This window comes from Mus pahari, chromosome 8 (genome assembly GCF_900095145.1).
Source record: "Mus pahari chromosome 8, PAHARI_EIJ_v1.1, whole genome shotgun sequence".
Lineage (NCBI taxonomy): Eukaryota > Metazoa > Chordata > Mammalia > Rodentia > Muridae > Mus > Mus pahari.
Genome location: NC_034597.1, coordinates 84,871,544 through 84,894,908, shown reverse-complemented (window position 1 = coordinate 84,894,908; position 23,365 = coordinate 84,871,544). Strand labels below are relative to the sequence as shown.

Sequence of the window (23,365 nt, the reverse complement as noted above, 5' to 3'; positions counted from 1 at the left end):
TTTTATTTTATATAATTTCACATAGAATACCATATATTACACTAACAAGAATTCCATCTATATGGTTACCTACATCAAGATCTACATTTGTAATGATACATTTCTATCTGTGGTTCACACCCTAAAATTTATTTTTAAATACAGTTTTTCCATTGGTAATATTAAGTATTTTTCTCATTGTGGTTTCAGGCTGTATTCAGTTGGGGGTCGAGATGGAAGTTCTTGTTTGAGTTCAATGGAATACTATGATCCTCATACAAATAAGTGGAGCATGTGTGCACCGATGTGTAAGAGGAGAGGGGGTGTTGGAGTGGCCACCTGTGATGGTTTCCTGTATGCAGTGGGTGGCCATGATGCTCCTGCTTCAAACCACTGTTCCAGGCTCCTGGACTATGTGGAAAGGTAAGCCCAAAAGCCACTGAGAGTGCACCTTGTGCTTCAGAAAATGGAAATACAACTCCTGGAACTATTTTCACAATTGATCCCTTTCCTTCCCACTTACCTTCCAGTCACCATCCCTGCCACCTTCCCTTCAGTCTTTCTTCATTCCTCTTCATCTCCTTCTCTCGTATATCACCATTTTTTTTTTTCATTTCACTTTTTGATCATGCCTCTTCTTTTCCATTAGCTTAAAACCTCCACAACAGTTTTTCCATATGATACTTAAATACCATGCACATTTCTACTGACACATTTAGAAAATGATGGCTGATACAAATATTTTCCATTTGTTAGACAGTAAAGTTTGAAATTCTTTTTAGAAATTGATTCTTTATCCATTTGTCTTAGTATTAATTGTTACACTGCTTCAAACTCTCAAAGATTGGTCATGAGCTTCATTTGGAACCAACACTGAATATATATTTTCTATAACTCTAGTATATACAGGAGATGTATCTGGTCTTTTAATTCTGGGAAAATATGAACCAGATAACCCAAGGGTAAAGTGAGTCAATAACTTGACTTCAGGTGTGGCCTAATAACAGTGGCATATATTTCTTGCTTAATATTAGATTGTATAGAACTATTGGATTGTATGGAAGAAATGTTGGTAAATACTTAGCAAGGCTTGTGAGTTTTTTAATTGCATATGCATGAATCTTCATCTACACAGAAGTGAACATAAGAAATATTGAAATAATGGTTTATTAGTTGGGATAAGTAATTATATTTTAACTCCCATATCTCATTGGTAATAACCATGATAGTAAATGTATACATAGGACATGGACAGAGTGTTGGCACTCTGGCACTATGACTGACATGGTTCAGATAAAACATCTAACTTATATAAGAAAGAGAAAAGCATAGTAAGAGATTGTTCACTCATTTTACAGACCCATCTCTAGGCAAAATAACCCTGTTCATATCATATTTCAGGGACAAACTGGCTAAACAGCCATAGTGAATTGGGAGCACAGTATCTTAGGGAATACAGAGGCTCCATGCATAGTGTTGAAGATATGACAAAATTCCTTACAATATTAAGAAACCATGTACTATCTTAATAATTATACTTGGACATAGGACAGTGTGTTTTTCACTAAAATGTTCAGAAAATCAATGGTTTAATCTTTTTAAAACATTGAAACAATCTGTTTTGAAATTATTAGGGATCTCACAGGACAACTATTTTCATATAGTAAATACTTAGAAAATTGGAGGGATTATTCTATGATGAGTTTGCTACTTTTACTTTTCAAACTTTAGGGAAATGCTGCTAATGAAATAATATTTCCTCAAAGAATTGTATCTGAATTTCCTCTAAAATATATTTAAATTTTATTTATTCACATAAGCGTAAATAATTCAGTCTCAGAATATATTTGCAATGCAAAATTAGATTTAAATACTCTGCTATTTTAAGTTATAGATATTCAGTGGCTCTGCATAGCTTAATTAATGCAGAACAAAAAATATTATCATGATTCTTGGATAAATTCACACTGCCTATTGGAGTCTAAGTGCTTTCACATTGGAAAGCATAACCTTATATTGTTGATTTCTTATGTATGCAATCAATAATCAAGATGTATAATGTTACCTCTGAGAAACTATTTTCTGCATATAACATAGATAGTGCTTTTAATATACTGTGATATTCAGTCGTATGATACTATGCTTTATATATGCACATCATTTATATTTCAAGATGAGATAATATGGACATCACATGCATTATGCAATGATGGTATTAAGCACATCATATCAAGCATAAAGGCAGAGATTGGGATGAATGAATTAAGAACAAGGTGTGCAATAAATGAAAGTTTGTTTTATAACAAAACTTTACCTAAGTGACTTCTTCTATTCTTTAAACTTTTTTTTTTTACACTCCAGTCATTATTCCCCTCCTGGTCTGCCCTCTGACTGTTCCTCATCCCATACCTCCTCCTGTGCCTCCAAAAGGATGTTCCCACCACCACAACTCACCCTACACACCCATCCCACCAGACCTTCCTACTCCCTGAGGTCTCAAGTTCATCAGAGGTTAGTTGCATCTTCCCTGGTCTGGGGCCAGACCAGGCAATATGTGCTATGTGTGTGTGATGGGGAGAGGGGAGTGGTTATATCAGCTAGTCTATGCTGTCTGGTTAGTGGCTCAGTGTCTGAGAGATTCCAGGGTTCCAGGTTAGTTGAGACTGCTGGTTTTTATATAGGGTCACCTTAGCTTCTTACAGCTTTTCCCTAATTCCATTGCAAGGTCCCCACATTCTGTTCATTGATTGAGTTTAAATACCTTCATCTCATTATTTCAGCTGCTTTTTAGACCTCTCAGAGGTTAGGGATGCTAGGCTTCTGTCTATATTACAGCATCAGTAATAGTATCAGGTCTTGGAGCCTCCCTTTGAACTGAATTCCAATTTTGGCCAGTCACTGGCCCTCCTTTCTCTCAGTCTCTTCTCGTTTTGTCCCTGCAGTTCTTTTTGACAGGGAAAATCCTGGATCAGAGTTTTTTACTCTGGGATGGCAGTCCCCATCCCTCCACTTGATGCCCTGTCTTTCTACTGGAGGCGCTCTCTACAAATTCCCTCTCCCCACTATAGAGCATTTCATCTAAAGTCCCTTCCTTTGAGTCTTGAGAGTCTCTCAACTCCTAGGTCTCTGGTACTTTCTAGAAGGTCTGCCCACCTCCTACCTCTCAAGGTTACCTGTTTTTATTCTTTCCTTTGGGCCTCAGGGTTTCAGTCTTGTTTCTCCTCCCAATACCTGATCATGTTCCCCTTTCCCCCTCTCTGTCCCCTCTCCCACCCAGGTCCTAACTTATTCTGTGCCCTCAGAATTACTTTCTCCTCACTCTGAAGTGGGATTGAGTCTTCTTCACATGGTTCCTTCGGCTTGTAAACATACTTGAGAATCTATGGATTGTATGCTGGGTATTCTGTATTTTTTTTTTTTTTTGATAATNTNCACTTATTAGTGAGTACATACCATGCATGTTTTTGGGGTCTAAGATATCTCATTCAGGATGATATTTTCCAGTTCCATCCACTTGCCTGCAACACTCAGGATGTTCTCATTCTTAATAGCTTAGTAGCATTCCATTGTGTAACTGAACCACATTTTCTGCATCCATTCATTCATTGTAGGACATCTGGGTGGTTTCCAGCTTCTGACTATTATGAATAAGACCACTATGAACATAGTGGAACATGTGTGCCTGTGCTGTGGTGGGGAATCTTTTGGATATATGCCCAAGAGTGGTATAGCCAGGTCTTCAGGTTGATCTATTTCCAATTTTCTGAGGAGCCTCCAGATTGATTTCCTGAGTGGTTGTACCAGTTTGTAATCCCACCAGCAATGAAAGAGTATTCATCTTTCTCCAGATCCTCAACAACATGTGCTATCAACAGGGTTTTTTATTTAGCCATTCTGATTGGTATAAGGTAGAATATCAGAGTCATTTTGATTTGCATTTTTCTGATGACTAAGGACTTTGAACATTTTGTGAAGTGCTTCTCAGATATTTGAGATTCGTCTGTTGTGAATTTTCGGTTTAGTTCTATAGACTATTTTTTAATTGGCCTGTTTGGGTTTTTGTGGTTATTTTTTTAAACTCTTTTTTTAAAATTATTTTATTAGATATTTTCTTCCTTTACATTTCATATGCTATCCCAAATGTCCCCTATACCCTCCCCCTGCCCTGCTCCACTACCCACTCACTCCCACTTCTTGGCCCTGGCATTCCTCTGTATGGAGCATATAAAGTTTGCAAGACTAATTGCCCTCTCTTCCCAATGATGGCTGACTAGGCCATCTTCTGTTATGTATGCAGCTAGAGACACGAGCTTTGGGGGTACTGATTAGTTCATATTGTTGTTCCACCTATAATAGCCCTCTATTGGATTTTGGGTTAGTGAAGATTTTTTTCCCAATCTGTAGGTTGCTGTTTTGTCTTATTGACTATGTACTTTGCCTTACAAAAGCTTTTCAGTTTCATGAGGTCCCATTTATCAACTCCTGATCTTAGAGCCTAAGTCATTGGAGTTGTGTTTAGGAAAATTTCCCCTGTGCCAAGTAATTTGAGACTCTTTCTCCTCTTCTATTAGATATAGTCTGTCTGGCTTTACAGACGTCCTTAATCTACTTGGACTTGAACTATTTTTTTTTTTTTTTGCAAGGTGACAAGTATGGATCTATTTTCATTTTTCTGCATACAGACTTGACTGACAAAATTCACTTCAAAATATTTACTTAATTTTATGGAAATTTAAGACTACAAGATACTATTCTTAAGAATAAAACTTTTGCCTCTACTAATTTATATATAAATAATATTTTGTTCATATTTTCTTTTTTTATTGTTCCGATTTTTATTGTGTTTAAACTGAATATCAAAACAGACAGGTATGTGGTATGATAATAATTATAATATACATGGAACTTTGAAACACTATTTTAAAATCATACAATCGTAACAGAAAGTTTCAGAGTTGAGAAGACATGAAAATAAACTTTACCATCACCTTATGCCTTCTTTGGGATATTTGAAAGTTTTTATAATTACATACCACCTACTGCTCAATATATACATTTTATTTGCTGCTTTAACATCATTTAAGTATTAGTGTTCATATACTAGCTTTTACAAATAAATGGACACTATAAATTTTCAATTTTTTCTTTTATTGAAAATATGTACTTTTCTCTTATAAAGTGTCCTGATTAAAGTTTATCCCCCTTTTAACCCTCACAATTTATCACATTCTCCTCCATTTCAAATCCTCTCCCTTTCTATCCTATTAGAAAACAAACAGAATTCTAATGAATTATAAAAGGAAATATAGAAGAAATGCTATCACATTTGAAATAGACAAAACAAAACAAAACAAACAACAACAACAAAAACAAACAACAAGGCTGCTTCAGTCCTTCTTAGGAAGGGAAACAAAATACTCATGGGAGCAAATAAGGAGAAAAAGTTTAGAGCAGAGACTGAAGGAAAGGCCATCCAGAGACTTCCCCACCTGGGGATTCATCCTATATATAGTCACCAAACCCAGACACTATTGTGGATGCCAAGAAATGACTGTTGACAGGAGCCTGATATATCTGTCTCCTGAGAGGCTCTGCCAGGGCCTGACAAATATAGAGGCAGTGGCTTGCAGCCAAACTTTGTACTGAACATGGGGTCCCCAATGAAGGAGTTAGAGAAAGAACTGAGGGAGCTGGAGGGTTTTAAAACCCCATAGGAAGAACAACATTAACCAACCAGAACCCTCAGATCTCCCAGGGACTAAACCACCAACCAAGGAGTACACATGGAGTGACCTATGGCTCCAGCTGTAGATGTAGCAGAGGATGGCCTTGTGGGACATCAGTGGGAGATGCCCTTGGTCCTGTGAAGGCTGGAAGGCCCAGTAAGAGAATTTGAGGGTGGGGAGGTGGGAATGGTTAGGTGGGTGGGGGAACACCATCATAGAACTAGGAGGAGGGGGATGGGATAGGGAGTTTCAGGGGGGTGGAAAAGGGGATAACATTTGAAATGTGAATAAAATAAATAATCATACACACACACACACACACACACACACACACACACACACACATTAGTCCAAGAAAAGGGACAAGAAAACAGATACCTACTTGGTGGGATACTTAAGGATCCCATTAATACACTAATGTTCATGCCTCTATACACATACACACACACACACACACACACACACACACACACACACAAACAAACACTCACACACACACATACTCTAAAAATGATGAAACGTACACTAAAACATTAAAATCAAATCAGTATGACATACTTCTTCTATACTCAAAGATCAATACCTTCTTCAACCATCACCAGAGAAGCTTCATCTTGCACCAGGTAGGAACCAATTCAGTGATCCACAACCAGAAATCGGAAGAGAGGACTTGGAACACTTGTGCTTGAATGGAATATCTGTATCTAAACCTCCCCTGAGAGCTCAGAGAGCCCTACAGAAGTGGAGGCAGAAAAAGTGTAAGAGCCTGAGGGGATGGAAAAATTATGCAGACACGCCCTCTAAATAAACACAAGAAACGGTCATGTGAACTCACAGAACGTGAGGTAGCCCACAAAGGATGAACCAGGTCATTTACACACACACATACACACACACATACACACGCACACACATACACACACACACACACACACACACACACACGCACACACACACGCACAACTTGAGGCTAATGAGTTGTTTCCCAAATTTCTTGTACAGTCCATTTTTCATTGTATATAGTCTACTTGATTTTTGGAGATTAATTTTTATATCCAATAACTTTACTGAAAATGTTCATCAGTTTAGGAGTATCCCAACAGAATTTGTAGAGTCACTTATATATACTATCACATCATGTGTAACTGAAGATACTTTGACTTCCTTTCAAATCTCTTCTGTCTGTTGAGTCATGTCCAGTTTTGGAGAAAATTCCATGACTTGCTGAGAAGAATTTACATTCTTTTGTATTTGGGTTAAATGTTTGTGAATATTAGGTCAACTTGGTTTATCATGTCTGTTAGCTTCACTATTACTCTGTTTGGTTGATGTCTGATGAGAGCGGAGTTTTGAAGTTTCTCATTATTCGTGTGTGAGAGTCAATATGTTAGTTAAACTGTAATGGTGCTTCTTCTATGAATTTGTTTGCCCTTTTAAAGTGCATGGATGTAAATTGCAATTTCCTCTTTGTGAAGTTTTCTTTTACCAGTGTGTAGTGTCTGCTATTTTTTCTGATTAGTTTAGATTCAAAGTTTATTGTCAGGTATTAAAATGGCCACACAAAGTTCTTTCTTAGGTATATTTGCTTAAAATATCTTTTCCCATTCTTTTACTCATAGATGAGATTAAGTAAGGTGAGTTTCTTGGTGTTAGTAGAATATTCTTTTGGTTTGATTATTATGTGTCATAAATAATTTATTTTTTTAGTTAGTCTATTTTGTGTTCTGTATGATTCTTGAACTTTCTTTTAGATTATGAAATTTTCTATGATTAAAATTTTTTTCTGTGAGTTTGAGCAAGATTTCTTTCACTTTCTCTCTTCATATTATTCATAGATAATTATTGTAGCTGCTGGCAGTCACAGGCTACTGGGTTCCTGAAAGGAAAGGTGAGGTTTGTGTGAGAAAGGCTGTGAGAGAAATAACAAGCCAAGTCAAGTTCTCAGAATAAGGCCAATGTTTACTTAAGAGTCAGAGTTTATAAAGGGGGTGGGCATTTCTCACCACACCAGGGTCTCCTTGCTTTGTCAGGATAGTGTCAGAAGAACAGGTTCAGCCTCTCACCAGGTAGTGTCATCTTGGAGGAAAGCTGCAGATGTGGCAGGACAGTAGACTTTACCTAGGTCAGAAGTCTCCACCCTAGGTGGGCTAGCAACTGTGGCAAGCCAGGTCTGAGCAGCCTGCTCAAGGCTGGGAGAAGGGCACAGTTCTTCCCTTTTTATTTATTAAATATTAGCTGGACTGGGACATAAAATTTACTTATGTTTCCTGGTCCTGCCTGGGAATTATGGTGGCTGGTGGCTACATCTGTCTTAGGACTAAATCTGATTGGACTTTTTCTGACCTGTCTCTGAGAACACATGCAGCTTGTTTGTGTTTATTTGCACAAACAGGGCATTTTAGTGTTTATTATGAACAAACCCAGCCATAGAACCAGTGGTCCTTCCTTGGCTGCTGGCCCTCACTGCACACCATTTTCCCAATCATACCAAAGCCACAATGTGCACTCAATGCATTTGTTCATAGCAGTGAATCATTGCCATCTGTGCTTTGCTGAAGGCAAGCCTATAAGGAGGTAACCAACCTGCTGGAAACACAAAGTCAAAGTTGAAAGCAACAGGATTAAGGTTGTCTGAGGGGATTTCCCAGGCACGCAATTCAGTTGCAAATTAGCAACAATCAGGTCCAAGTCTGGCCTCCAGAAGTTGGGAAGGTGACTTTGAGAATCAACAGAAAAACTGTTACTTCTCATGCAAATAGTAGAGGCTATTCTCCAAGTTAACTCTGCTGGCTGATAAAGATTTTTAGCTATCTTCATAATAGGAATCTCCAATATTGGATTTATTTCTAGACCAGTCCATCCATGATTGAGTAAAAATAACTGGTCATATTAAAGGAAAGAGAAGAGTCATTATAACTTCTCCTTATGATTAATTTTTCTAAATCAGTTTCCACAGTCTCTATGTTCTCTGTCCCACAAGGTTAAAAAGCTTGAAGCAAGGCAGCTTAGCTTGTCTGATCTGGGACATAGGCAAGCAAAGGTGAGTCAAGTCCATATACCCAATACAGCTTTCCTGTCACCATTGTCAGGGCACTCAGCAAGCTCACAGGTCAGCCTGTCACACAAATCATTCTGGCAGCTAGCATGCTACTGCAGCATTCCGTGGAAAAAACACAAACACGCCCTCTTCCCCATATTAAATACCTGATCAGGATCATTCCATATGCCAATAAGTGGATCCTTTCATCTCACCTAGGCATCAGTATGCCTGATTATAATATACTATAAAGCACTCAGCAAGGAGTTCTTTGGCATCCAAATTTTAAAATTTTAAAAATAAAAAGCATGACTTAAATAATGTGCATGGGGATATAATTCCTCCATTTTTTGATTTTAAAGAAGATATAGTTTTTAAAGTTCCACAATACCTTGTCCTTTAGAATTATAAAAAAAATTCCAATAACATGGGTAACAGTAAATTGTTGACAAAACATCTCAAATGCTTGAGTGTAATAGCCAGTACGAATATCTGTTTTAATCTGATTTGGAACACCAAGCATAAAAAAAAAAAAAAAAAAAAAAAAAAAAAAAAAAAAAAAAAAAAAAAAAAAAAAAAAAAAAAAAAAAAAAAAAAAAAACATTAACATAGGCAATGACTAATTACACTTTTAGTTGTTTCTCTTGTTTGCAATAATTGATTAAGTATAAGTCCTCAAGAATTAACACCATTATGTAGAACAGGTAGAAACTGAGGACACTGAGAATAAGTCTTTACAATTTGACATGCACATTCTCTTAAAAATACCAAATAATTATTTCAAGACATTACTATTTTGATGATGTAAAGAATGAAATTATATGGCAAATTTTTTCTTGTAATGCCTATACTTGTCCTGGGATATAAATTTGGGGTGACATTGCCTAAAGAGGTCTTGTCCAGAAAATCTAGGATGAGTTCTTAAATGTCCAATGACAGTCCTTTAAAGGAACAATATTTTTTTCTCAACTTGAGTTGTATATGTATAAACAATTGCCAATTTGAGAAGTAGCAGTATCTAAAAAAGGAACAAGTTCAAGCAATTGTAAACCCTGCAAAGCACTGGCTAGAGCACACAATTTATTTATCTGTGCTGAAGCAGGAGGAAACTCAAAAGATTAAACATGTGATCCAACCACACATACTTCTCTTCCATAGAAGGACTGTTATTAAATACAGTAGATGTATTCTGTATAGGATGCATGCATGCATAAATTTACAGAAAATACAATAGCATGCACAGAAGCAATTTTTAACAACTTATCTTTTGGATGATGAACATTAATTTTACCTAAAATGTTTGCTATGCAATAGGCCAAATATCAGTGTTCTGGGAAAACCAATTTAATTGCTGCTCGAAACGAGGAACAGACAACTTGTCAGGTTTTTAAGACTTTTTTTAAAAAAATACCTTTATGATTTTATCTTACAATTTTTATTAACATCACAACAGCTTCATAATAGGATGTTCAAACTTTACTTGGAGATGAAGAAAGATGCTTTGACATTAATGTTCTCTTTTTGTGGGCACATTGAATAACAATAACTAGGATATGCAGCTAATATTTGATTATCAATGATTACAATTAATAACAATTGATTACAGAAGCTTCCTCTACTCTCTGCAAAGACTTTTGTTTTTCATCAGTTAATTTGCATCTCTTTTGATAGCATTCAACAAAAGTTTAAGTCCCCCTGTGGTGAGCTTACGGTGAGATCTTAGCCAATTAACATCTCCTGGAATCTTCTGAAAATAATTTGAAGTAAGCAAATCATCTTTTTTTCTAGGATAAAGTTGAGACCCTAAATATTAAAAAGATATAGCCCCTGAATCTTTTCTGGTGCAACAGCTCCTCCCCAAAACTTTAAAGCTCATTGGGTAAGAGCAAAGATTTGTAGTAAACTTCTCTTCAGAGGTATTAGCTAATAAAATACTTTCTATTTAAGAAACAATATACACTGAAAGATTCAAAGTCCTAGCTTCTTGTATTGAAACAGAGACAAAACTTTTTTTTCTTACAAAATGTAAGGCTATTTGGTCATACCTAGAGGCAAAACTTTCCAATGATCACAAGCTCACTAGAAGCAAACCCTTTACAATTATCAGGATGCAAAGGAAAAAAAACAGCCTTCCAAATCCATAATTCTATATGGAGTAGGCAGGACAGCTTGTAATGCCTCTGTAAGATCTACAGCCTCACTGACCTTTCATAAATCTTAAGTCTAAACTTTATTTTGAACAACACCTAGATACATCTGTAATAATGTCCTTTGGTCTTAAAAATAATTCCCCAGAGGCAAGGGGAGGCAAAGATCCCCCCCCCCCCCAAAAAAAAAATCCCTAGGCAGGGTTTGCAAAACAAAAGAAAAGCCACACAAAACCTCAGTGAGGCTGCTATGAGCTTTGCTTGAACTCAAATGTAAATATTTCTTAATCTGAGCTTACTGCCTGAATCCTGGCCCAAAGATTATCTCTCCTAAAGTGAGGACAGATCCAGGGAAACAATTTGATTTTCTGTGTATGCCTCTAATTTTTGGACAGTCTTTCTTAAGATGACTTATACTTAAAACATTCCTTATAGCTTGTACTGTAGCTCCCTGCAAGGTGGCAACCAAAGCCAAACTGATTGTACGAGGGTTCAATTTCTGCATGAAGACGAATATATCCAGATAAGTCTGTCTTTGTATGGCTGGATGGCCACAGTGAACTGCATGAACACTCTCATAAGATGATTACTCTTGTAATCATCCTAATTAACATTATATGGATGAGTTAAAAATCTTAAGCTTGCGAACAAACTGCAAACTGCAGTCAAGGAAACACTGGAAATTTTAACCATAATTTTAAAGTTTCTTTTGCAATATTAGAATATATCTATAACTTTTAGAAAGCAAAACACAATTTTAAACAATTTATTCTCTTTAAAATCAATACCAGAAATAACACTTTCATTTTGCAAAGTTTGGCTGCCAATTCCTACATATCAATGCATGACAGGGCAACTTTTAATGCTTTATTAGAGACATTGTTTTAAGTCTTATCTCTTATAAGTCTAGTTTCTTGGATAAGAATTACATAAAATATTATCCCAATTTAGAAGTATCCTTAGAGGCCTAGTTTCCTGGGCTGGTTCATGCCACGTGCTATGTTTTAAACTGACTCCAAACCTGAGTTACCAGTTTTAAGCTAACTTTCTTGTTACCAATGTTACACCTTTTAAATCATACCCAATAACTTATAAGCTAATATTCTATGACAAAGACATGAATATTTATACCTTTAGGACCATTCAGAAACCAAATGAATCGGGTACATGAATCTTATAAATTTTGACCAAAGACTTTTTACATTTTCTAGCTATAATTTTAAGATAAAAAGCACTTTGTCATTTGCTCACCCTGAACTCAATAAGTACAATTGCAGAGATTTTTTTCTAGGAAAAAACACTATCAGTTTATTTGCCTTAGAACTAAGAAGCTGCAGACCCCTTTTAAAAACAGCTTTTCAGTATTTTCAGTAGGGCCTATCCTGCTGTGCTTGACTCCTGGCTACGGTGCCAGGCAACTTTAATCAGCCTCCACTCTGTAAACTGAAACTAAATCAAGAGCTGGATAGCCAGCAGATAAAGTTTTAATCTTTTTTTTTTTTTTTTTTTTTTTCAACATGAAACATAAAACAACAGTCATTCAGACAATGAAACAAAAACAGATATGAATTAACACGTGGACAGATATTGGTGCACCAAACACAGATAATACAGAGGGTAGAGAACTTGATGTAACCAGAACTAAGGATGTGTCCTGTAGGGGCCAGAGAGAAAGCGGGACATCTCCCCATCTCCCTCTGTCCCTGGAGGAGCTCTGAGATCCATTTTCCTATTTCCCCCCCCCCTCTCTCATATCATTTTATATCTAGCATCTCCCTTTCCTTTCTTTTTCTCTTTCTTTTTTTGTATTTTACTTATTTTATTTTATTTTATTTTATTTTATTTTATTTTATATTATTTTGTTTTATTTTATTATTTTAAGCCCTACTCCTGCCTGATGCAGTTTTTGACTACGGACAAATGCCTGTTTAGAATTTTCCAATCTTATGTTCCACTGTCAACCCCTAGCTGATATCAGCTCTGGGCCAAGGCTGACTCAGTCTAGCCTGTATCCTTTTTGCACCCTTGCAATCAACAGCCTTCAAAAGATGACGTTTGTAGCGCTAACATTAATGTTGTATGTTGCTTACTGTGCAGGGATACATCTTCTGTTTTCTGTGGAGACCCACCAAGACTATATAACCCCAGTCCTGCTTTCAGGCCACTTGTCTGGAGCCACCTGTAGCTGCCTGAGGCCATGGGTTACTGGGTTCCTGAAAGAAAAGATGGGGTTTTGGATGGGAAAGGCTGCAAGAGAAATAACGAGCCAAGACAAGTTCTATGATCAAGGCCAATGTTTACTTAAGAGTCAGAGCTTATAAAGGGGGGCGGGGGGACCCTTCCCCACCACGCCAGGATCTCGTTGCTTTGTCAGGATCACTGCTTTGTCAGGATAGTGTCAGGAGAACAGGTTCAGCCTCTCAACAGGTAGTGGCATCTTGGAGGAAAGGTGCAGATGTGGCAGGACACTAGACTTTACCTAGGTCAGAAGTCTCCATCCTAGGTGGGCAAGCAACTGTGACAAGCCAGGTATGAGCAGTTTGCACAAGGCTGGGGGAAAGGCACAAATTATTTTCAATCAGTCCCAGTTTTACTGGACATTTTTGCTAAAAGTTTAGAAGATGTACCATTTTCTTTGGCTGAGGTATCCATCTCATTTACCTTCCTTTCCGTGAATGATATTCCCTGTCCCATCTCCTGCATTTTGTTGGTTAGGGTTGCCTCTGAGGCTCATCATCTAGTTCCTACTTTTCATTTCAAAATTCACCTCACTTTGAAGTTTCACAATGATTTCATTTTCACTTTAATACTTGAACTTTTTTTTTTTTTCACTCCTTTTCACATTTTCATTGATTTCATTAATGATTTTATTAAATTTTGGAGTAAGTTCTTGAACAGTTTTGTAAACACTACATTGATTCTCTAGCCTTGTGATTTGGCTCCATTGCATGTCTCAGAGCCTAGAATAATATGGTTCGAGGGCTCTAGTGGAGACATATTTTTCTTGCTGTTATTGGCTGTTTTGCCTCACTAGTATCTAGGTATCTGGCTCTGCAATGATTGTCATTCTAGGTGTTGACATCTGGTCCTTTCTTTGTTGGTTTTTTTTTTTTTTTTTTTTCATCCTGTGAGTTTTGCTGACATATCTGGACATTATGAATATGTGGTTTCTGGAAGTTGACTTATAAGTAATGCTTTTGATTCCCTGTGAGGTGTGGGCACTGAGTTTGAGCAACAATCTGTTTCTAGATATTGAGAGCTGATGCTTGGGAATTAGCAGAAGCTGGAACAGTGGCAGATGAACAGGTCCATAGGCAGGATTAATCCAGGTCTGCTACAGAATCTGTGGAGTCCCCATAGAATGGAGGGTGAGAGAGAAGACAGATCCCTGAATGTCCTCTAATACTTGGCTGAGGATCAGACAAAGGAATGGAAATTGAAGGACAGGAAGGAAAATGAAGGTCTATTACCTGATTCTCTGGCTGGTATTGCCAGCAGTATGGAGAGAGAACAACATTGATCTTTGCCATGTTTCCTGTTTTTTTTTTTGTTTTGTTTTGTTTTGTTGTTTTGTTGTTTTTTGTTTATTGTTTTTTTTTTCATTCTTACTTTCTTTTCCTGGCTGGCATACTTATAGGGTGCAAGATAGCTGTGTATTTAGATTTCTCCGCTAAATATTGGTTTAAAATGTGAGTGAACAGACCATCTGAGTTCTAGGTGATAATAGCTTAATATTTAAAACTAATTTCCTTTAAATATCTTTTAATGCAAACTGTATCCCAAAAGCATAGGAATGACAATGAAGCTTGGAGATTTAATGCGGCCTAAAAAGTGTAGTGTGAACTTTCAAAGGGAAACTAACTCACATTGTTGGACTGTTCATGCCTTTAGCAGATTTTCATTTTACAGTCAATTTTATCCACCCTGTACAGCTGCTTCTCTTGCCTGAGGGCTGTAAAGTTTAATAGAGACTCTGCTGCAGAGCTCACAGTCTGACTTGTGAGACCAAGGTAACCTGCAGGAGAGGCAGACAGACCAAAGGAAAAAGCAAACATTTGCCACTCTTTATTCTTCTTTTCTTGTTTATTGTTTTAATAAACTGTCGAGCACAGTTTTAAAATACTTAAAATCAGCTTTTAAAAAGAAAAACAGTAATAATACTGTTATATAATCAGTAGTTACAATATAATAAATACTGTTATATAGTAAATAGTTACAATAATCTTTAGACATCTGAAACGATTTGTGAAAAAGAAAAAAAAAAAGATAATCCATTTTGAGAATAACTTCTCATGCCTCCAGGCAAAGATAAAACTCTGAGAAGTTCTGAATAGAGAGAAATCCTTGTAGAATCTTGACTGTGAGAGGATGTCTTACAGATCTGGGCATTTTAGGTATGTGGCCACTTCCTATTTATCTGTGATGGAGGCTGAATGTCACTAGTTGAGAGAAACTAATGTACTTTTATTTTAAGTGTAATTCAGTCAATTAAATATAATTAGCATTTGAGAAATAGCATATAAAGTTATTTTCTATGCAAAACACTCACATCTCATACAGAGAATGGTGTTCTAGAAGACAGGTTCCATGACAATTGCACTACAAGCAGGGATGGATAAGGGTCGACTTCTATGCTCTTCCTTGCCATCATTTGTCTTCTTTATTTTTTTCATGACAGGGTTTCTCTGTGTAGCCCTGGCTGTCCTGAAACTCATTCTGTAGACCAGGCTGGCCTTGAACATCAGTTTTCTTGATCACAGATATCTGACTAGACTTGTATAGGATATCAAAGTGAAGAACTGTATTGGAATTTTGATGGGATTGCATTGATTCTGTAGATTTCTTCTTATAACTGTCCATTTCATTAACCCGCTTATTCACTTTTTAAAATGAATCATTCCATTTCTTTACATCTCAAACCATCCCACACCCGCCTTCCCTCTCCCCTTTGCCTGTATGAGGGTGCTCCCCCACCCATACTCTTCCACCATTTATTCACTTTTATTTTTGGCTCTTTTATTTGTTGTTTGCTTGTGTTTAAAGTTCTTTATATATTCTTGGTAGCAGAGCACTCTCTAAACTACAATGAGCAAATATTTTCCCCATTGTCTCCTGTTACTTTTCTCTGATGAATTTTTTTTTCTGTGTAGAAACACTTTAATATCTGTATTTTCATTTCTTATGGTAGCTAAAGTTCTCCTAACATAGAAAGAACATAGCTAGAGATTTTACAATACCTGGTCTAAAATTTTACTACTGAATGACAGTCATAAATAGCCTGACACTGTCATAAGAAGTAGACATGTTGACCAGTAGTATATAATAAAGGATTCATAAATAAACCAATACACCTATGGACAACTAATTTTTGAAAATGACATCAAATTATATTTTGAAAAAACATAGCTTGTTCACTTAATGTTGTTGGTAAAACTATATATTCACCTTATGAGATTTAACATGAATACATATTTCCCACACTGTAAATAAATAATTCAAAATGGATCTAAAATCTTTAGGAAATATTCAAGAAGCTGAAATTGTTAGAAGAATCCATAGCAAACATAAAACATATTTGAAGCCACTGTAAAGAACTTTCTGGATAGTATTCTGAGCTATAAGACAGTTATAAAAAAACTAACTTACTTTTTACTTATAAACTTTCATTACTTGTCTCTATGTTTTAAGTCATTTATTTGAAATATCTATCCAGTTACCTAAATGTGTATCCTACCTTCTGGAATGTATTATCAGCATGTGGGTGGTACTCTCTGTACCTCCTTTATAGAGTTCTTTCTCCATTATTGGATGTCTTAGAATGCTAGACTATGATTGAATGAAGTGCATCTTTGTAATTATATTTGTCTTTGTGCTTGTCATTGTTTGTGATGCTTTGCATTAACTAATTTCAGCCTGTCAATCAAATTCCTATGGGTTTAGCAGCCTAGGAAAATTATTAAATTTTGTCAGGCATGGAATCAGTAATTGAAAGAAAAAGTTCCAACTCTAACAATACATGTAGCATTTTGGGCAAAATAATTATTCTTTATAATTAAAACCCACATATTATTGACAACTTTATTTTAATATTCTGATGAAAAGTTAGCTTCTTGTTTTATTTTAGGAGTCTGTTGATTGAATTTTCTAGTGGCCAAATAAGTTGTAGATTAAGAAACACATATTTCTTTTTTAAAAAGAAAGTATTTTTCTTTAGCCATAATTTATATTTTTTTCCTTTTAGGCTTACTACCTTTTAGTTGAAATCTCAATCAGAAATTTCAGATTAAAAGCAAAGAATTGATTAAATGATTCATTTTTAAATGAAATAGCATATGTTCCATAAGGTAATATACAAATGTAAACTATCCTAAATATACAGACATATATACCGATAGGAAGACATCTTAAATTCACATATGTAGCATTTGTTACTGAGATGGTTTTTAAAATGAAGTGCTTGTAGTCACAGTTATTTAAATAACTAGGGTTATCTGGCCCCAAAGTCTTCATCTACCATTGTATATATCATGGGCAAATTTTAGCATTATTATAATAGCAACAGTTCTATTCACTTTAGAATAGTTTCACAAGTTTTAATGTTCTTTTAGGAACAATATTTCATGTATGCTTCTGAGTCTGGTCTTAAACTTGGTATATATATATATATATATGTATATATATATATATATATATATATATATATATATAAAAAATATGCCATTGCATCAAGTTTATCTACAGAATTTCAGAACAAAATATTTATTCCTTTTCTGGGAAATTTAGAGTAGATCTGTATTACCATTTCATAGAAAGTTTCACCTACTGGGTGTTCAAATCCAGGTCCTCCCAGCTTTCTAGCCCTTCATTTGCTTTCATTACAATAAGGCTCTGTTTTAATCTAGTACAAAACTTTAAATTTCTCTGGGAAATGGTGACTTTTGTATCTATTCACCTAAAAAATGAAGTCATGACATTCATTTTCAATCAAGTAAATCTTTATCAATTTAAGTTTCCAGGTACGGTTTTTAAGTCACTTAGATTTCAAAATGACCAATATGATTGATATTAGTTTTAGAAACATCTGTCTGTCAAAAAAAATGATCTTGACAGCAAAACTTCTAAATTTTAATTTTCAGGTATTATTGTTCAAAATTATCAGTCATTTAAACAGTTAAATATGATTAGAACTTGCATTTCATTGTCCTTGAATTTTAGGTATGATCCAAAAACAGACACATGGACCATGGTGGCTCCTTTGAGTATGCCTAGAGATGCTGTTGGTGTCTGTCTCCTTGGTGACAGGCTATACGCTGTTGGGGGCTATGATGGGCAGACTTACCTCAACACCATGGAGTCCTATGATCCACAAACTAATGAGTGGACACAGGTAAGACTGATATGAAATACGTTACTGAAAGTAAAATAGAGTTTATTTAAGTTACATCTTGTGAAAGACTGTTTATGGTAATTTCAATCTATATTGTTGAACCACTTTATACCAAAGTGACTGATTTTAGTAATATACACTTAATAATAGGTCATGGAGAGAGGTAGGTATTTTAAAAAAATAAATAAGTTGTTTTATATAATATTTTCTTCTATATGCAATATAAGATAAACTGATATTACTAAAATACATCAATATTTCAAGGATACCTTATAATTAGTCACTTCAAGGATCACCAATAGATTTGCATGTTTTAAAGTAAAAACTGAAGTTATATTTATACACAAATCTATGAAAGAATATTTGATTTAAAAATTTCTGGTAGCAAAAATATGAATGTTTCAGAATGTGTTCTTACTGCCACTCATTTCTGCCTATGTGTTACTACAATACTTTGAGACTGTTCACTCCATAAAGCTATAAGAAGCACTAAGTAATAATCTTACATTTAAGTAGGAAATGAATAATCTATGTCCTCAGTTGATTTCAAAAATAAAGGAAATGGGATCCAAATAAGACGTTGTTCATCAGAAAGAAAGCTCCATTACCCTGCATGATGAAGATAAATGATTGGCTCACCTTGAGTGAAAATTATCTTTTAAGTACACACTGTAATTAGTATCAGAATAGAATGCAATAGATCCCATTCTACACGAAAAGCTACAAAATGTATGAGTTATGTAGAAAGCAAGATAATTACAGGGAAAGAGATTGAAAGTAGAAAACACCTTGGACCTGCTAACTGCTGTGACCTTGTTTACAATAGAGGGAGTACAAACATTCTTAGACATGTTCCTTTTGATTTAATTGTTATGTACTTTGCTTTTATTTTTTTGCCTTTCACCTTAGCTAGAAAGCTAACGGTAAGATTTTCTTTTAATAAACAATCTTTCCATTGATGTACATGGTAAAATTCAAAACCAAATTTGTAATTTATATGCCTTAATAAGCTTAAGGTTCTGATTTGGGTCATAAAATTGAGAAAACTGTGTCTGGGGAATATTAATAAGTTTGCATTAATAATAGTTGCATGTATGTATATATAGACATTGTAGATGATTCATCTTTAATAATTACTCTGTCTCAAGAGCCTCACTCCTATGGATTAATATCTAAGTGCAATTGTTAGGCCAAAATATTGCATTGTGAACATGTCTGTCCACAAATATCCCTCTATAATTCAATAAAATACATATACTTGACTGAATTATAAAAAGAAACATACAAGGGAGAAAGAGCATTATTAGAACTAAGTTCTTTGACTTTTCACTATTTACTTCAATTGCAAGAGAATTCTTTACCCAAGTGGCATCAGGTACAAAGGAAAACATGAATGAATTTTTAAAATATTATTTCATGAAAATGCTGCAGGATATAGTTGGATGTTTCACATTAGTAAATCCCTAGTGTTTCCACAAGAGGTGTTGTGTAAATTAAGTACTGTTTATTTGCTTGGAAAAATTCCCGCTTCAGTGGTGTGAATTTTAGACGTGGTACTAATACAAATCAACCTTAAATAAATGGACTTGAGAGATACATAAATGATGTAATGTGATATCTTCATTAAATATTTATCATAAAGTATCATTATGCTCATGATTCCAATAAAATTGAAATCAAAATAATGTATGTGGTAATAAAAGTAAAAGTAAAAGCTAGCAATTTTCTATCATCTTTTAAAAGAAATTTTTTTCTCTGGTTTATATAGTATTTTATAAACAGAAGATTGGTTTTATTATGATTTTGCCTTAGTATATTAAACATAAATTCTAAAAAGTACTATTTTTAAATATTTACTTTCATATCTGGTAAAATAATGGCACATTTTTAAAATAAATAAGTACTAAATTAAACATTTTACTTTCATATCTTTTCATCTCTTAGACTTTTAAGGCTACTGAGGGACTATCTATAAAGACCTCCTAGTCACATAAACATTATATATATATATATATCTCCAAAATAAACTTGTTCAATATGTGCAGGCTTGGATTTTTCAAAACCTATTTTAGTAAGGGTTCTTAAATAGGTCAAACCCCCTCTTCCTAACTCACCATTCAAAGTAGGAGAGAAAACAAATAGTAAATGAGATGTAGACCTGTTTAAAACTAGTTCTTTTTTATTTTATTGGATATTTTATTTATTTACATTTCAAATGTTTTCCCATTTTCCATTTCCACACCACCACCAGAAAACCCTATCCTATCACCCCCTCCTCCTGCTTCTATGAGGGTGTGCCCCCACCCACCCACTCCTCCCTTCCCACTCTCACATTGGTTCTTCGGGGCAATTCCATCTTTCCATCGTTAGGACATCAGCAGTCCAGCTCAGTAGTGTCAAAATATTGACAATTTAGTTCAAAGAGTGTCATCAAACATGAATCAGCAGGGACAGCACAATCTTCCAGAAACAGCCAAGCCTCTGCCTAATGTGTAGGAGTCAGCTGCATCAACCAGAACCAGCCAGAACACCAAGAGAATTCCTCTACCTCTACCTCTCTCACTGGAGTGAAGATCAGTGAAGCCAGAGACCAACAACACATTGCACTGAAAGCTATGCAAGTGCCCCTTCACTGTCTGTTGGGTTCTACTTATACATTCTTCAAGCTACACATACCATCGTATGGGGCAGCATCAGTAAAACATCACATGATGTGACCAGAAGTTTCTACTTCAAGTAAGGCTGGTAATTATTACCCCATTTACACACTAAAGTACATGAAATTTTTGCCTTGCCCCCACAAAGGGCTAATTGTTAAAATAAAAAAAAAAAACAAGTACTCTGAAAATACCCAAGAATACATAAATATACTTTTAAAAACATGGATGGTTAGACAGAATTATAATACTAAAACACTTGATAATTGTGCCTTCATTTATTTTATGAAAAAGTTGTACTCATATACTCACATATATGTATTAAGGATTCTTACTCTGTCATTGAACATTGAATTCAATTCTTCTACTGGTTAGATAAAGTTTCCAGAAAGCAAAATAAATTCACATTTCTCTTACCTATGTAAAATTGACTTGGATTTTGTATTTCCAGGAGACTCTCCCATGGCCACTGAGCTGTGTACATTTCCCATCCTCAGAAATTCAGAGGCTATGATTATGTTATAGGAGATATGTAAATGTTTGTCATGTAAATTAATTGAAGACTATCATTATTCTCTTTTGCCTGAATTAAATTTATTTGTAACTAATTTATATAGAGAAAGTTGTTAAAGAGTAACAAGAAAAACTGGTACCATATATACACTCTCACTTGCGTGTACTAAGTGATTTTATAACCAAAATTTTCAGGTCACCATGCTTAACTTTGTAATTCTTGAGGGAGAGGACAAGGGAAACTATTTTAAACTATATTAGATAAATTGATTTAAATAAAAAAGATATTTTTTATGTGTTTAATGATGTCATGTCATAATTATGCAATGTTTAAAAAAGAAGGATCAAGTATTTGGTAAAGGAAATTCATCACTGCTGCATATCCTTCACAAAAATAAGTAGAAACTAATTACTGCCATAAATTAAGTGTTAAATGTGACCTAAAATAGAGGTAGTGAGTTCAACAGATAAATATTTGGTAATGATTTGACTTTTAAAAATTAGCATCTGTAAGAGCCAGAGGAATGTCTTATGACAAATTTCACTAAACATTTGAAATGTAAACAAAGAAAGTATCCAATAAAAGAAAACAAAGAATAAAATTGAAAGCATTAGCTCTTGGGAGATAAAAATTGCATATGACCAGAAACCATGCTAAAGATCCCTGTCTTTAAGAGAATTCATAATGAAGGATTTTAATCAGTAACAATGAATAAGAATTGCATTTAAATTATTGGATTACTATGGATTAAAATGATTAGGAGAATGCAAATTTGGAGAGAAACAAAACATTTTTATGGAAAACATATTCATAACTCAAAGGAGAAAACAGCAAGGATGAAGAAACTAAACTGGCTTGAGATATTTAGGCATCTTGATGATTACACTGGATGTCCAGGGGTCCTCTAAGTTTCTCAAGGAACTGGATAGAGTCTTTATTTTTCTTTCATCAATTTTTTATTTGTTTTATGTCAGGATAGCACACCCCATCCTACTCCCATCCCCTTACACAGGCCTTCTCCTCATGCTCCCATTTTCTTCTCTGCAAAGGGGAATTCCACCACCCCCTGGATATCACTCCACCCTGTCAAATCAAGGCACTGCAGTACTGGGGCATCTTTTCCTTCTGATGGCTGACAAGGCAGCCCAGTTAGGGGAATAGGATCCACAGGCAAGCAGTCAGGAACAACCTCTCCTACAACTGTTGTGGGATTCACATAAAGACCAAGCTGCATATGTGTCACATATACACAGGGAGCCTAGGTAGAGCACATACCAGCACTTTGGTTGGTGGCTCAGTCTCTGTGAGCCACCGAGGGTCCAGGTTATTTGTCTCTGGTGGTCTTCTTATGGAGTCGCTATCTCCTTAGGTTCCCTCAATAATTCACCAACTCTTTAACAAGACTTCCTCCAGCCTCATCTAATGTATGGCTGTAGGTCTCTGCATCTGTTTCTAATCACTGTGGGGCATTGGGCTATGCGCAGACAGGCTGGTTTCCACTTGAGCTGAGGTCTGAACCCCGAAGTCATAATTCACCAACTTGACAAGGTAGGCGTTCCCTCATGCTCCTGGAACTCTGGCTACTGTCTAAGTTACTGCCCCCTCTCCACAGTCCCCAAAAGAGAAGCATGGCTAGTAATCATGTAGGCAATGGCCCAAGCTTCTGACCTTCAGAATAAACTCCTCCCCTGTTTCCTAGCAACAGTGAAGACCATAAAAAGGGCTGTTCAGCCCCACCTCGCTCTCTTACTTGTCTACCTTTTATCCCTCCCTGTCACCCCCTCTCTCCTCCCTCTTTGTCTTCCCTCCTGTTTCCTTCTTTCCTTTCTCTTTGTCTTCTCCTCTCCTCTCTCCTCTCCTCTCTCCCTCCGTCTTACTCTCTTTCTCTCTAGCTCTCTCTCTCTCTCTCTCTCTCTCT

At 35.6% G+C, this 23,365-nt stretch overlaps 1 protein-coding gene across 1 annotated transcript in view; it reads left to right on the top strand.

Annotated features, from left to right (window-relative positions):
• Klhl1 (kelch like family member 1) overlaps positions 1–23,365 on the top strand; it is a 363,866-nt gene that overhangs the window by 336,777 nt on the left and 3,724 nt on the right. The window contains exons 9-10 of the mRNA XM_021203301.1: positions 190–402; positions 18,105–18,276. Coding sequence (XP_021058960.1) covers positions 190–402; positions 18,105–18,276 — 385 coding nt within the window. The remainder of the gene's footprint in view (positions 1–189; positions 403–18,104; positions 18,277–23,365) is intronic.